We start from the raw sequence: 15876 nt of genomic DNA on the forward strand, positions 1-15876 counted from the left end.
ATGTGTTCTTCCTGTAGGTGTTTTAGAGCCAGTTAGAAGGTGTTCTTCCTGTAGGTGTTTTAGAGCCAGTTAGAATGTGTTCTTCCTGTAGGTGTTTTAGAGCCAGTTAGAAGGTGTTCTACCTATAGGTGTTTTAGGGCCAGTTAGAAGGTGTTCTACCTATAGGTGTTTTAGGGCCAGTTAGAATGTGTTCTTCCTGTAGGTGTTTTAGAGCCAGTTAGAAGGTGTTCTTCCTGTAGGTGTTTTAGGGCCAGTTAGAAGGTGTTCTACCTATAGGTGCTTTAGAGCCAGTTAGAATGTGTTCTTCCTGTAGGTGTTTTAGAGCCAGTTAGAATGTGTTCTTCCTGTAGGTGTTTTAGGGCCAGTTAGAATGTGTTCTTCCTGTAGGTGTTTTAGAGCCAGTTAGAATGTGTTCTTCCTGTAGGTGTTTTAGAGCCAGTTAGAAGGTGTTTTACTTATAGGTGTTTTAGAGCCAGTTAGAAGGTGTTCTACCTATAGGTGTTTTAGAGCCAGTTAGAATGTGTTCTTCCTGTAGGTGTTTTAGGGCCAGTTAGAATGTGTTCTTCCTGTAGGTGTTTTAGAGCCAGTTAGAATGTGTTCTTCCTGTAGGTGTTTTAGAGCCAGTTAGAAGGTGTTCTTCCTGTAGGTGTTTTAGGGCCAGTTAGAATGTGTTCTTCCTATAGATGTTTTAGAGCCAGTTAGAATGTGTTCTTCCTGTAGGTGTTTTAGAGCCAGTTAGAATGTGTTCTTCCTGTAGGTGTTTTAGAGCCAGTTAGAATGTGTTCTTCCTGTAGGTGTTTTAGAGCCAGTTAGAAGGTGTTCTTCCTATAGATGTTTTAGAGCCAGTTAGAATGTGTTCTTCCTGTAGGTGTTTTAGAGCCAGTTAGAAGGTGTTCTTCCTGTAGGTGTTTTAGAGCCAGTTAGAAGGTGTTCTTCCTGTAGGTGTTTTAGAGCCAGTTAGAAGGTGTTCTTCCTGTAGGTGTTTTAGAGCCAGTTAGAAGGTGTTCTACCTATAGATGTTTTAGAGCCAGTTAGAAGGTGTTCTTCCTGTCGGTGTTTTAGAGCCAGTTAGAATGTGTTCTTCCTGTAGGTGTTTTAGGGCCAGTTAGAATGTGTTCTTCCTGGAAGTGTTTTAGAGCCAGTTAGAATGTGTTCTTCCTGTAGGTGTTTTAGAGCCAGTTAGAATGTGTTCTTCCTGTAAGTGTTTTAGAGCCAGTTAGAATGTGTTCTTCCTGTAGGTGTTTTAGAGCCAGTTAGAATGTGTTCTTCCTGTAAGTGTTTTAGAGCCAGTTAGAATGTGTTCTTCCTGTAGGTGTTTTAGAGCCAGTTAGAATGTGTTCTTCCTGTAAGTGTTTTAGAGCCAGTTAGAATGTGTTCTACATATAGATGTTTTAGAGCCAGTTAGAATGTGTTCTTCCTGTAGGTGTTTTAGAGCCAGTTAGAATGTGTTCTTCCTGTAAGTGTTTTAGAGCCAGTTAGAATGTGTTCTTCCTGTAGGTGTTTTAGAGCCAGTTAGAATGTGTTCTTCCTGTAGGTGTTTTAGGGCCAGTTAGAATGTGTTCTACCTATAGGTGTTTTAGAGCCAGTTAGAATGTGTTCTTCCTGTAGGTGTTTTAGAGCCAGTTAGAATGTGTTCTTCCTGTAGGTGTTTTAGGGCCATTTAGAAGGTGTTCTTCCTGTAGGTGTTTTAGGGCCAGTTAGAAGGTGTTCTACCTATAGATGTTTTAGAGCCAGTTAGAATGTGTTCTTCCTGTAGGTGTTTTAGAGCCAGTTAGAATGTGATCTTCCTGTAGGTGTTTTAGGGCCAGTTAGAAGGTGTTCTTCCTGTAGGTGTTTTAGAGCCAGTTAGAATGTGTTCTTCCTGTAGGTGTTTTAGGGCCAGTTAGAATGTGTTCTTCCTGTAGGTGTTTTAGGGCCAGTTAGAATGTGTTCTTCCTGTAGGTGTTTTAGAGCCAGTTAGAAGGTGTTCTACCTATAGGTGTTTTAGAGCCAGTTAGAATGTGTTCTTCCTGTAGGTGTTTTAGGGCCAGTTAGAAGCTGTTCTTCCTGTAGGTGTTTTAGAGCCAGTTAGAATGTGATCTTCCTGTAGGTGTTTTAGAGCCAGTTAGAAGGTGTTCTACCTATAGGTGTTTTAGGGTATTTTAGGTCCAGTTATAAGGTGTTCTACCTATAGGTGTTTTAGGGCCAGTTAGAATGTGTTCTACCTATAGGTGTTTTAGAGCCAGTTAGAATGTGTTCTTCCTGTAGGTGTTTTAGAGCCAGTTAGAATGTGTTCTTCCTGTAGGTGTTTTAGAGCCAGTTAGAATGTGTTCTTCCTGTAGGTGTTTTAGGGCCAGTTAGAAGGTGTTCTTCCTGTAGGTGTTTTAGAGCCAGTTAGAATGTGTTCTTCCTGTAGGTGTTTTAGAGCCAGTTAGAAGGTGTTCTTCCTGTAGGTGTTTTAGAGCCAGTTAGAATGTGTTCTTCCTGTAGGTGTTTTAGGGCCAGTTAGAAGGTGTTCTACCTATAGGTGTTTTAGAGCCAGTTAGAATGTGTTCTTCCTGTAGGTGTTTTAGGGCCAGTTAGAATGTGTTCTTCCTGTAGGTGTTTTAGGGCCAGTTAGAAGCTGTTCTTCCTGTAGGTGTTTTAGAGCCAGTTAGAATGTGTTCTTCCTGTAGGTGTTTTAGAGCCAGTTAGAAGGTGTTCTTCCTGTAGGTGTTTTAGGGCCAGTTAGAAGGTGTTCTTCCTGTAGGTGTTTTAGAGCCAGTTAGAAGGTGTTCTTCCTGTAGGTGTTTTAGGGCCAGTTAGAAGGTGTTCTACCTATAGGTGTTTTAGAGCCAGTTAGAATGTGTTCTACCTATAGGTGTTTTAGAGCCAGTTAGAATGTGTTCTTCCTGTAGGTGTTTTAGAGCTAGTTAGAATGTGTTCTTCCTGTAGGTGTTTTAGGGCCATTTAGAAGGTGTTCTTCCTGTAAGTGTTTTAGAGCCAGTTAGAATGTGTTCTACATATAGATGTTTTAGAGACAGTTAGAATGTGTTCTTCCTGTAGGTGTTTTAGAGCCAGTTAGAATGTGTTCTTCCTGTAAGTGTTTTAGAGCCAGTTAGAATGTGTTCTTCCTGTAGGTGTTTTAGAGCCAGTTAGAATGTGTTCTTCCTGTAGGTGTTTTAGGGCCAGTTAGAATGTGTTCTACCTATAGGTGTTTTAGAGCCAGTTAGAATGTGTTCTTCCTGTAGGTGTTTTAGAGCCAGTTAGAATGTGTTCTTCCTGTAGGTGTTTTAGGGCCATTTAGAAGGTGTTCTTCCTGTAGGTGTTTTAGGGCCAGTTAGAAGGTGTTCTACCTATAGATGTTTTAGAGCCAGTTAGAATGTGTTCTTCCTGTAGGTGTTTTAGAGCCAGTTAGAATGTGATCTTCCTGTAGGTGTTTTAGGGCCAGTTAGAAGGTGTTCTTCCTGTAGGTGTTTTAGAGCCAGTTAGAAGGTGTTCTTCCTGTAGGTGTTTTAGAGCCAGTTAGAAGGTGTTCTTCCTGTAGGTGTTTTAGAGCCAGTTAGAAGGTGTTCTTCCTGTAGGTGTTTTAGAGCCAGTTAGAAGGTGTTCTACCTATAGATGTTTTAGAGCCAGTTAGAAGGTGTTCTTCCTGTAGGTGTTTTAGAGCCAGTTAGAATGTGTTCTTCCTGTAGGTGTTTTAGGGCCAGTTAGAATGTGTTCTTCCTGGAAGTGTTTTAGAGCCAGTTAGAATGTGTTCTTCCTGTAGGTGTTTTAGAGCCAGTTAGAATGTGTTCTTCCTGTAAGTGTTTTAGAGCCAGTTAGAATGTGTTCTTCCTGTAGGTGTTTTAGAGCCAGTTAGAATGTGTTCTTCCTGTAAGTGTTTTAGAGCCAGTTAGAATGTGTTCTTCCTGTAGGTGTTTTAGAGCCAGTTAGAATGTGTTCTTCCTGTAAGTGTTTTAGAGCCAGTTAGAATGTGTTCTACATATAGATGTTTTAGAGCCAGTTAGAATGTGTTCTTCCTGTAGGTGTTTTAGAGCCAGTTAGAATGTGTTCTTCCTGTAAGTGTTTTAGAGCCAGTTAGAATGTGTTCTTCCTGTAGGTGTTTTAGAGCCAGTTAGAATGTGTTCTTCCTGTAGGTGTTTTAGGGCCAGTTAGAATGTGTTCTACCTATAGGTGTTTTAGAGCCAGTTAGAATGTGTTCTTCCTGTAGGTGTTTTAGAGCCAGTTAGAATGTGTTCTTCCTGTAGGTGTTTTAGGGCCATTTAGAAGGTGTTCTTCCTGTAGGTGTTTTAGGGCCAGTTAGAAGGTGTTCTACCTATAGATGTTTTAGAGCCAGTTAGAATGTGTTCTTCCTGTAGGTGTTTTAGAGCCAGTTAGAATGTGATCTTCCTGTAGGTGTTTTAGGGCCAGTTAGAAGGTGTTCTTCCTGTAGGTGTTTTAGAGCCAGTTAGAATGTGTTCTTCCTGTAGGTGTTTTAGGGCCAGTTAGAATGTGTTCTTCCTGTAGGTGTTTTAGGGCCAGTTAGAAGCTGTTCTTCCTGTAGGTGTTTTAGAGCCAGTTAGAAGGTGTTCTACCTATAGGTGTTTTAGAGCCAGTTAGAATGTGTTCTTCCTGTAGGTGTTTTAGGGCCAGTTAGAAGCTGTTCTTCCTGTAGGTGTTTTAGAGCCAGTTAGAATGTGATCTTCCTGTAGGTGTTTTAGAGCCAGTTAGAAGGTGTTCTACCTATAGGTGTTTTAGGGTATTTTAGGTCCAGTTATAAGGTGTTCTACCTATAGGTGTTTTAGGGCCAGTTAGAATGTGTTCTACCTATAGGTGTTTTAGAGCCAGTTAGAATGTGTTCTTCCTGTAGGTGTTTTAGAGCCAGTTAGAATGTGTTCTTCCTGTAGGTGTTTTAGAGCCAGTTAGAATGTGTTCTTCCTGTAGGTGTTTTAGGGCCAGTTAGAAGGTGTTCTTCCTGTAGGTGTTTTAGAGCCAGTTAGAATGTGTTCTTCCTGTAGGTGTTTTAGAGCCAGTTAGAAGGTGTTCTTCCTGTAGGTGTTTTAGAGCCAGTTAGAATGTGTTCTTCCTGTAGGTGTTTTAGGGCCAGTTAGAAGGTGTTCTACCTATAGGTGTTTTAGAGCCAGTTAGAATGTGTTCTTCCTGTAGGTGTTTTAGGGCCAGTTAGAATGTGTTCTTCCTGTAGGTGTTTTAGGGCCAGTTAGAAGCTGTTCTTCCTGTAGGTGTTTTAGAGCCAGTTAGAATGTGTTCTTCCTGTAGGTGTTTTAGAGCCAGTTAGAAGGTGTTCTTCCTGTAGGTGTTTTAGGGCCAGTTAGAAGGTGTTCTTCCTGTAGGTGTTTTAGAGCCAGTTAGAAGGTGTTCTTCCTGTAGGTGTTTTAGGGCCAGTTAGAAGGTGTTCTACCTATAGGTGTTTTAGAGCCAGTTAGAATGTGTTCTACCTATAGGTGTTTTAGAGCCAGTTAGAATGTGTTCTTCCTGTAGGTGTTTTAGAGCTAGTTAGAATGTGTTCTTCCTGTAGGTGTTTTAGGGCCATTTAGAAGGTGTTCTTCCTGTAAGTGTTTTAGAGCCAGTTAGAATGTGTTCTACATATAGATGTTTTAGAGACAGTTAGAATGTGTTCTTCCTGTAGGTGTTTTAGAGCCAGTTAGAATGTGTTCTTCCTGTAAGTGTTTTAGAGCCAGTTAGAATGTGTTCTTCCTGTAGGTGTTTTAGAGCCAGTTAGAATGTGTTCTTCCTGTAGGTGTTTTAGGGCCAGTTAGAATGTGTTCTACCTATAGGTGTTTTAGAGCCAGTTAGAATGTGTTCTTCCTGTAGGTGTTTTAGAGCCAGTTAGAATGTGTTCTTCCTGTAGGTGTTTTAGGGCCATTTAGAAGGTGTTCTTCCTGTAGGTGTTTTAGGGCCAGTTAGAAGGTGTTCTACCTATAGATGTTTTAGAGCCAGTTAGAATGTGTTCTTCCTGTAGGTGTTTTAGAGCCAGTTAGAATGTGATCTTCCTGTAGGTGTTTTAGGGCCAGTTAGAAGGTGTTCTTCCTGTAGGTGTTTTAGAGCCAGTTAGAATGTGTTCTTCCTGTAGGTGTTTTAGGGCCAGTTAGAATGTGTTCTTCCTGTAGGTGTTTTAGGGCCAGTTAGAAGCTGTTCTTCCTGTAGGTGTTTTAGAGCCAGTTAGAAGGTGTTCTACCTATAGGTGTTTTAGAGCCAGTTAGAATGTGTTCTTCCTGTAGGTGTTTTAGGGCCAGTTAGAAGCTGTTCTTCCTGTAGGTGTTTTAGAGCCAGTTAGAATGTGATCTTCCTGTAGGTGTTTTAGAGCCAGTTAGAAGGTGTTCTACCTATAGGTGTTTTAGGGTATTTTAGGTCCAGTTATAAGGTGTTCTACCTATAGGTGTTTTAGGGCCAGTTAGAATGTGTTCTACCTATAGGTGTTTTAGAGCCAGTTAGAATGTGTTCTTCCTGTAGGTGTTTTAGAGCCAGTTAGAATGTGTTCTTCCTGTAGGTGTTTTAGAGCCAGTTAGAATGTGTTCTTCCTGTAGGTGTTTTAGGGCCAGTTAGAAGGTGTTCTTCCTGTAGGTGTTTTAGAGCCAGTTAGAATGTGTTCTTCCTGTAGGTGTTTTAGAGCCAGTTAGAAGGTGTTCTTCCTGTAGGTGTTTTAGAGCCAGTTAGAATGTGTTCTTCCTGTAGGTGTTTTAGGGCCAGTTAGAAGGTGTTCTACCTATAGGTGTTTTAGAGCCAGTTAGAATGTGTTCTTCCTGTAGGTGTTTTAGGGCCAGTTAGAATGTGTTCTTCCTGTAGGTGTTTTAGGGCCAGTTAGAAGCTGTTCTTCCTGTAGGTGTTTTAGAGCCAGTTAGAATGTGTTCTTCCTGTAGGTGTTTTAGAGCCAGTTAGAAGGTGTTCTTCCTGTAGGTGTTTTAGGGCCAGTTAGAAGGTGTTCTTCCTGTAGGTGTTTTAGAGCCAGTTAGAAGGTGTTCTTCCTGTAGGTGTTTTAGGGCCAGTTAGAAGGTGTTCTACCTATAGGTGTTTTAGAGCCAGTTAGAATGTGTTCTTCCTGTAGGTGTTTTAGAGCCAGTTAGAAGGTGTTCTTCCTGTAGGTGTTTTAGAGCCAGTTAGAATGTGTTCTTCCTTTAGGTGTTTTAGAGCCAGTTAGAAGGTGTTCTTCCTGTAGGTGTTTTAGAGCCAGTTAGAAGGTGTTCTTCCTGTAGGTGTTTTAGGGCCAGTTAGAATGTGTTCTTCCTTTAGGTGTTTTAGAGCCAGTTAGAATGTGTTCTTCCTGTAGGTGTTTTAGAGCCAGTTAGAATGTGTTCTTCCTGTAGGTGTTTTAGAGCCAGTTAGAAGGTGTTCTACCTATAGGTGTTTTAGGGCCAGTTAGAAGGTGTTCTACCTATAGGTGTTTTAGGGCCAGTTAGAATGTGTTCTTCCTGTAGGTGTTTTAGAGCCAGTTAGAAGGTGTTCTTCCTGTAGGTGTTTTAGGGCCAGTTAGAAGGTGTTCTACCTATAGGTGTTTTAGAGCCAGTTAGAATGTGTTCTTCCTGTAGGTGTTTTAGAGCCAGTTAGAATGTGTTCTTCCTGTAGGTGTTTTAGGGCCAGTTAGAATGTGTTCTTCCTGTAGGTGTTTTAGAGCCAGTTAGAATGTGTTCTTCCTGTAGGTGTTTTAGAGCCAGTTAGAAGGTGTTTTACTTATAGGTGTTTTAGAGCCAGTTAGAAGGTGTTCTACCTATAGGTGTTTTAGAGCCAGTTAGAATGTGTTCTTCCTGTAGGTGTTTTAGGGCCAGTTAGAATGTGTTCTTCCTGTAGGTGTTTTAGAGCCAGTTAGAATGTGTTCTTCCTGTAGGTGTTTTAGAGCCAGTTAGAAGGTGTTCTTCCTGTAGGTGTTTTAGGGCCAGTTAGAATGTGTTCTTCCTATAGATGTTTTAGAGCCAGTTAGAATGTGTTCTTCCTGTAGGTGTTTTAGAGCCAGTTAGAATGTGTTCTTCCTGTAGGTGTTTTAGAGCCAGTTAGAATGTGTTCTTCCTATAGATGTTTTAGAGCCAGTTAGAATGTGTTCTTCCTGCAGGTGTTTTAGAGCCAGTTAGAATGTGTTCTTCCTGTAGGTGTTTTAGAGCCAGTTAGAATGTGTTCTTCCTGTAGGTGTTTTAGAGCCAGTTAGAAGGTGTTCTTCCTATAGATGTTTTAGAGCCAGTTAGAATGTGTTCTTCCTGTAGGTGTTTTAGAGCCAGTTAGAAGGTGTTCTTCCTGTAGGTGTTTTAGAGCCAGTTAGAAGGTGTTCTTCCTGTAGGTGTTTTAGAGCCAGTTAGAATGTGTTCTTCCTGTAGGTGTTTTAGAGCCAGTTAGAAGGTGTTCTACCTATAGATGTTTTAGAGCCAGTTAGAAGGTGTTCTTCCTGTAGGTGTTTTAGAGCCAGTTAGAATGTGTTCTTCCTGTAGGTGTTTTAGGGCCAGTTAGAATGTGTTCTTCCTGTAAGTGTTTTAGAGCCAGTTAGAATGTGTTCTTCCTGTAGGTGTTTTAGAGCCAGTTAGAATGTGTTCTTCCTGTAAGTGTTTTAGAGCCAGTTAGAATGTGTTCTTCCTGTAGGTGTTTTAGAGCCAGTTAGAAGGTGTTCTACCTATAGGTGTTTTAGGGCCAGTTAGAAGGTGTTCTACCTATAGGTGTTTTAGGGCCAGTTAGAATGTGTTCTTCCTGTAGGTGTTTTAGAGCCAGTTAGAATGTGTTCTTCCTGTAGGTGTTTTAGAGCCAGTTAGAAGGTGTTCTTCCTGTAGGTGTTTTAGGGCCAGTTAGAAGGTGTTCTACCTATAGGTGTTTTAGAGCCAGTTAGAATGTGTTCTTCCTGTAGGTGTTTTAGAGCCAGTTAGAATGTGTTCTTCCTGTAGGTGTTTTAGGGCCAGTTAGAATGTGTTCTTCCTGTAGGTGTTTTAGAGCCAGTTAGAATGTGTTCTTCCTGTAGGTGTTTTAGAGCCAGTTAGAAGGTGTTTTACTTATAGGTGTTTTAGAGCCAGTTAGAAGGTGTTCTACCTATAGGTGTTTTAGAGCCAGTTAGAATGTGTTCTTCCTGTAGGTGTTTTAGGGCCAGTTAGAATGTGTTCTTCCTGTAGGTGTTTTAGAGCCAGTTAGAATGTGTTCTTCCTGTAGGTGTTTTAGAGCCAGTTAGAAGGTGTTCTTCCTGTAGGTGTTTTAGGGCCAGTTAGAATGTGTTCTTCCTATAGATGTTTTAGAGCCAGTTAGAATGTGTTCTTCCTGTAGGTGTTTTAGAGCCAGTTAGAATGTGTTCTTCCTGTAGGTGTTTTAGAGCCAGTTAGAATGTGTTCTTCCTATAGATGTTTTAGAGCCAGTTAGAATGTGTTCTTCCTGCAGGTGTTTTAGAGCCAGTTAGAATGTGTTCTTCCTGTAGGTGTTTTAGAGCCAGTTAGAATGTGTTCTTCCTGTAGGTGTTTTAGAGCCAGTTAGAAGGTGTTCTTCCTATAGATGTTTTAGAGCCAGTTAGAATGTGTTCTTCCTGTAGGTGTTTTAGAGCCAGTTAGAAGGTGTTCTTCCTGTAGGTGTTTTAGAGCCAGTTAGAAGGTGTTCTTCCTGTAGGTGTTTTAGAGCCAGTTAGAATGTGTTCTTCCTGTAGGTGTTTTAGAGCCAGTTAGAAGGTGTTCTACCTATAGATGTTTTAGAGCCAGTTAGAAGGTGTTCTTCCTGTAGGTGTTTTAGAGCCAGTTAGAATGTGTTCTTCCTGTAGGTGTTTTAGGGCCAGTTAGAATGTGTTCTTCCTGTAAGTGTTTTAGAGCCAGTTAGAATGTGTTCTTCCTGTAGGTGTTTTAGAGCCAGTTAGAATGTGTTCTTCCTGTAAGTGTTTTAGAGCCAGTTAGAATGTGTTCTTCCTGTAGGTGTTTTAGAGCCAGTTAGAATGTGTTCTTCCTGTAAGTGTTTTAGAGCCAGTTAGAATGTGTTCTTCCTGTAGGTGTTTTAGAGCCAGTTAGAATGTGTTCTTCCTGTAAGTGTTTTAGAGCCAGTTAGAATGTGTTCTACATATAGATGTTTTAGAGCCAGTTAGAATGTGTTCTACCTGTAGGTGTTTTCGGGACAGTTAGAAGGTGAGCGATACAGAAAATGAGATGGAATGTATGGGTTCAGAATATGCTGGAGTGGGGCGGTGAGAGACCGTAGTGGAAGGGGAGTGAGAGAGGGATAGAATAGCTCTGTAGAGGGGAGATGGTACAGACGATTATCTTATCTGCATGTCTGTTGCTTCTGATTGGAGTTGGATGGAGAGCGAGATATTAAGGCGCTCAGTGGAAAGCCCGGCTGCTGCCACTGTAAGGCTGACGCTCCTTCTCTCAACTCAGCCATAACACAGACCTGCCCCGGCGCCATGCAACTCCCCCTCGCCTACACACACACACACACACACACACACACACACACACACACACACACACACACACACACACACACACACACACACACACACACACACACACACACACACACACACACACACACACACACACACACACACACACACACACACACACAGCCGCAGCAGTAGGGAAACACTTGTGTTTTTTAAGAGCAGCCCATGTGATTCTGGGACACTGACACACTGGGCCCTCAGACAGCCACTATGACACTGAATGAATGATTGACTGATTGAGTCAATTTCAGATATTCCCAGGGATAAAGATTAAATTAAGCTTGATTTAACATTCTCAGTTTTAACGAAAACCACCAGCCTTATTTGACAACAGAAGCAGGCTGCCTGTTAAAGTATGTAGCTGCCATGACATTGTCTCACCAACACCCCTACAATGGTTCAATTTGTTGCATTTGCACTGAGCTGCAGTGATTCTGACATGGGGTGAAATGTAACATTCAAGAGGAAGTCCTCCGAGCTCAGATCCGTAGGTGGATACAGTACACACTACATTAAACGATGCAAGATATGGCATCATGTGACTTACAATCGGTGCTTTTGTTGAAACTATTAGTCATGCATTGTGATGTTGATTATACTGTACCTATTAACGTACATTTAACCATGTTATGTCTCTGTACAGCTGAGAAAATAGAAGAAAACCGTACACTGCTCTTGATAGTATTACTGCTCTTTATTTATCAGCCTCAAGGCCTTCGTAAGAGCCTTTTCTCTGTCTCTGTACAGCTCAAATGGGAGTTATTAGAATCCCAAACTTTCTACTCAAAATCATAGGGAAGAAAACTACTGACGCAAAATCCCTGGTAAGTGTTCGGGCCAAAGGTGGTCCTGTGGAGTTGAATCTCCCATCAGCCAAGGACCCATGAGAAAGTCGCTGCTCCCCTGGGGCCTCATTCTCATGCTGAGCCAAACCCCCCCCCCGTAGGCCTTGAGAACAGCTCTTATCTAAGGGAAGCACACTGGAGGAATCACAGGCTTCCGACCCCCCCCCAGCATGGAGTCACGTTTTGTTCATTGGGACTCTGTAGTCGTTCTGGTGCCTCCCTTTTCAGTCCATGCCAAATTAACATGATCTCTATTTTCTCACTTGGCTTCAAGAAACGTGGTGCTGACTGCAGAATATTGTTGGGGTTGTGTTGCTTCATTTGATTTAGCTACTGGCTAGTATATTATGAACTTTCAGTGTACTGTGTGTGTGTGTGTGTGTGTGTGTGTGTGTGTGTGTGTGTGTGTGTGTGTGTGTGTGTGTGTGTGTGTGTGTGTGTGTGTGTGTCTGTGTCTGTGTCTGTGTCTGTGTCTGTGTCTGTGTCTGTGTGTCTGTGTCTGTGTCTGTGTCTGTGTGTCTGTGTGTCTGTGTGTCTGTGTCTGTGTCTGTGTCTGTGTCTGTGTCTGTGTCTGTGTCTGTGTCTGTGTGTGTGTGTGTGTGCAGGAAGCAACCAAGGGAAGGTCAGGCGATTTGGGAGTGTTTAGAGATGCAGTATGAATTTTGTTTTGGACCTTGGCCAGAGATTCAAGAAGGATAACAAGCTCGACACACACACACAGTTATATAATGTTGCACATCTGACGTGTGTGTTTTCCACAGCCTGCCCCAACAGTGCAGAGTCAGAGGAGGACAGACAGATGGACTGTATGTATTTGAAGTCACTGGAGGGGTTCGTCACTGTGGTTACATCGGATGGCGACATGATCTTCCTCTCAGAAAACGTCAACAAGTTAATGGGCTTAACACAGGTGAGCAGAAACATTACATGATTGAAACATTATGTAATCATACATAATGGGGTTGTTTCTTATGTACAATACATCCAGTACTCTTTCCCTGGAGACGGACAGGCGGACAGGCGGACAGGCAGACAGGTGGACAGACAGGCAGACAGGCAGAGACTGGCTGTAGCTGGGGATGTCTCTCATAGCCGTGTGAAATGTCAGCCCTGTCAGAGGCTTGTTTGCCTCAAACACACTATCTACTGTAGCTACGTAGGGCAGAAGGCCTCCACCCCTCCCTCACTTCTCACACCGTCAGCTTTGTCTACTATATCTCTCACTGCTGGTCTCTCTGATAACCAAGGCTCTCAGAGAGCAACAGTCTTCATAACCTCTTTACTGTGACTGAATGCAGGTGTTACTAGTCTCTTTGGTTTGGCTGAAGTGGTGTTACCACAATGTAACAAAGGGTTGGCCCTGTCTGTGTTCTTGCTGGCGTGACACCATATGTGTGTCTCTACAGGTGGAGTTGATCGGACAAAGCATCTTTGACTTCACCCACCCCTGCGACCACGACGAGATTCGCGAGAACCTCAGTCTGAAAACCGGTAATTATTATCTTTGTTCATGTGAAAGAGTTAGGGTTAAGGTTAGGGTTGGGGTCAGGGTTAGATAATAATAAGAGAGAGGAGCACAGCACAGTGTCTCTGAGTTAGGGTTAGGGTCAGGGTTAGATAATAATAAGAGAGAGGAGCACAGCACAGTGTCTCTGAGTTAGGGTTAGGGTCAGGGTTAGATAATAATAAGAGAGAGGAGCACAGCACAGTGTCTCTCTGAGTTAGGGTTAGGGTCAGGGTTAGATAATAATAAGAGAGAGGAGCACAGCACAGTGTCTCTCTGAGTTAGGGTTAGGGTCAGGGTTAGATAATAATAAGAGAGAGGAGCACAGCACAGTGTCTCTCTGAGTTAGGGTTGGGGTCAGGGTTAGATAATAATAAGAGAGAGGAGCACAGCACAGTGTCTCTCTGAGTTAGGGTTAGGGTCAGGGTTGGGGTCAGGGTTAGATAATAATAATAATAAGAGAGAGGAGCACAGCACAGTGTCTCTGAGTTAGGGTCAGGGTTAGATAATAATAAGAGAGAGGAGCACAGCACAGTGTCTCTCTGAGTTAGGGTTGGGGTCAGGGTTAGATAATAATAAGAGAGAGGAGCACAGCACAGTGTCTCTCTGAGTTAGGGTTAGGGTCAGGGTTAGATAATAATAAGAGAGAGGAGCACAGCACAGTGTCTCTGAGTTAGGGTTAGGGTCAGGGTTAGATAATAATAAGAGAGAGGAGCACAGCACTGTTTCTGAGTTAGGGTTGGGGTCAGGGTTGGGGTCAGGGTTAGATAATAATAATAAGAGAGAGGAGCACAGCACAGTGTCTCTGAGTTAGGGTTAGGGTCAGGGTTGGGGTCAGGGTTAGATAATAATAAGAGAGAGGAGCACAGCACAGTGTCTCTGAGTTAGGGTTAGGGTCAGGGTTAGATAATAATAAGAGAGAGGAGCACAGCACAGTGTCTCTCTGAGTTAGGGTTAGGGTCAGGGTTAGATAATAATAAGAGAGAGGAGCACAGCACAGTGTCTCTCTGAGTTAGGGTCAGGGTTAGATAATAATAAGAGAGAGGAGCACAGCACAGTGTCTCTCTGAGTTAGGGTTGGGGTCAGGGTTAGATAATAATAAGAGAGAAGAGAGGAGCACAGCAGTGTGTGTCTCTGAGATTGGCAGGAAGGTCATACTGTCTTTGGGTGGACACTGAATTAGATACACACACGCTCTGCACATGGAGTGTTCTATAGTATAATATATACAGTGCCTTTGGAAAGTATTCAGACCCCTTGACTTTTTCCGCATTTTGTAAGGTTACATTCTTATTCTAAAATGTATTAAAAAGTATAATGACAAAGCCAAAACATTTTTTTTGAATTTTATTCTAATTTTTAAAAACCTAAAAAACTGTAATATCAAATGTACAGTATTCAGACCCTTTACTCAGTACTTTGTTGAAGCACCTTTGGCAGCAATTACAGCCTCAAGTCTTCTTGGGTATGGCGCTACAAGCTTGACACTGTATTTGGGGAGTTTCTCCCATTCTTCTCTGCAGATCCCCTCAAGCTCTGTCAAGTTGGAATGGCGAGAATTGCTACACAGTTATTTTCAGGTCTCTCCAGAGATGTTAGATTTGGTTCAAGTCCGGGCTCAAGGACATTCAGAGACTTGTCCTGAAGCCACTCCTGCATTGTCATGGCTGTGTACTTAGGTTCATTGTCCTGTTGGAAGAGGAACCATCGCCCCAATCTGAGAATCTGAGCGCTCTGGAGCAGGTTTCAATCAAGGATCTCGCTGTACTTTGCTCCGTTCATCTTTGCCTCGATCCTGACTAGTCTCCCAGTCCCTGCCTCAGAAAAACATCCCCACAGCACGATGCTGCCACGTGACGCTTGGCCTTCAGGCTAACGAGTTCAATCTTGGTTTCGTCAGATCAGAGAATCTTGTTTCTCATGGTCTGAGAGTGTTAAGTTGCCTTTTGGCAAACTCCAAGCAGGTTGTCATGTCCCTTTTACTGAGGAGTCGCTTCCGTCTGGCCACTCTACCATAAAGGCCTGATTGGTGGAATGCTACAGAGACGGTTGTCCTTCTGGAAGGTTCTCCCATCTGCACAGAGGAAGTCTAGAGTTCTGTCACAGTGACCATCGGGTTCTTGGTCACCCCCCTGACTAAGGCCCTTCTCCTCTGATTGCTCAGTTTGGCCGGGCGGCCAGCTCTAGGAAGAGTCTTGGTGGTTCCAAACTTCTTCCATTTAAGAATGGAGGCCACTGTCTTCTTAGGGACCTTCAACGCTGCATAATATTTTTAGTACCCTTCCCCAGATCTGTGCCTCGACACAATCCTGTCTCCGAGCTCTACGGACTATTCCTTCGACCTCATGGCTTGGTTTTTGCTCTGACATGCACTGTCAACTGTGGGACCTTATTTAGACAGGTGTTTGCCTTTCCAAATCAGGTCCAATCAATTTAATTTACCACAGGTGGATTCCAATCATCTCAATGATGATCAATGGACGCATGTTACACTTGAGCTCAATTTCCAGTGTCATAGCAAAGGGTCTGAATACTTATGTAAATAAGGTTAGGGCTGTCTTCAAGGCAAAGGGTGGCTACTTTGAAGAATCTCAAATATAAAATATATTTAGATTTGTTTAAAACTTTTTTGGTTACTACATGATCCCATGTGTTATTTCATAGTTTTGATGTCTTCACAATTATTCTACAATGTAGAACATAGTAAAATAAAGAAAACCCTTGAATGAGTAGGTGTGTCCAAACTTTTGACTGGTACTTTATATATATATAGTGTATATTGATTTGTATCGATGTGTGTAGTATATATTGATAGATATACAGTATATATTGATGTGTTGATGTGTATATTGATGTATATTATTGTGTATATTGATGTGTGTCGTGTATATTGTTGTATATTGATGTGAATTGATGTGTATATGGATGCACATGAATGTGTATATTGATGTGTGTAGTGTTTAATTTGGTATTTTTTTATTTATTTCACCTTTATTTAACCAGGTAGGCAAGTTGAGAACAAGTTGTCATTTACAATTGCGACCTGGCCAAGATAAAGCATAGCAATTCGACACATAAAACAACACAGAGTTACACATGGAGTAAAACAAACATACAGTCGATAATACGGTATAAAAATACATCTATATACAATGTGAGCAAATGAAGTGAGATAACGGAGGTAA

The 15876-nt window shown here is 42.3% G+C and overlaps 1 protein-coding gene across 2 annotated transcripts in view; it reads left to right on the forward strand.

Moving 5' to 3' along the window:
• The window catches only part of LOC139571453 (endothelial PAS domain-containing protein 1-like), a 118767-nt gene that overhangs the window by 63486 nt on the left and 39405 nt on the right, over positions 1-15876 (forward strand). For both annotated transcript variants that reach the window (XM_071394339.1, XM_071394340.1), the window contains exons 3-4: positions 11949-12097; positions 12594-12678. In XM_071394339.1, coding sequence (XP_071250440.1) covers positions 11949-12097; positions 12594-12678 — 234 coding nt within the window. The remainder of the gene's footprint in view (positions 1-11948; positions 12098-12593; positions 12679-15876) is intronic.

The sequence above is a fragment of the Salvelinus alpinus genome, chromosome 3 (genome assembly GCF_045679555.1).
Source record: "Salvelinus alpinus chromosome 3, SLU_Salpinus.1, whole genome shotgun sequence".
NCBI classification, from domain to species: Eukaryota; Metazoa; Chordata; class Actinopteri; order Salmoniformes; family Salmonidae; genus Salvelinus; species Salvelinus alpinus.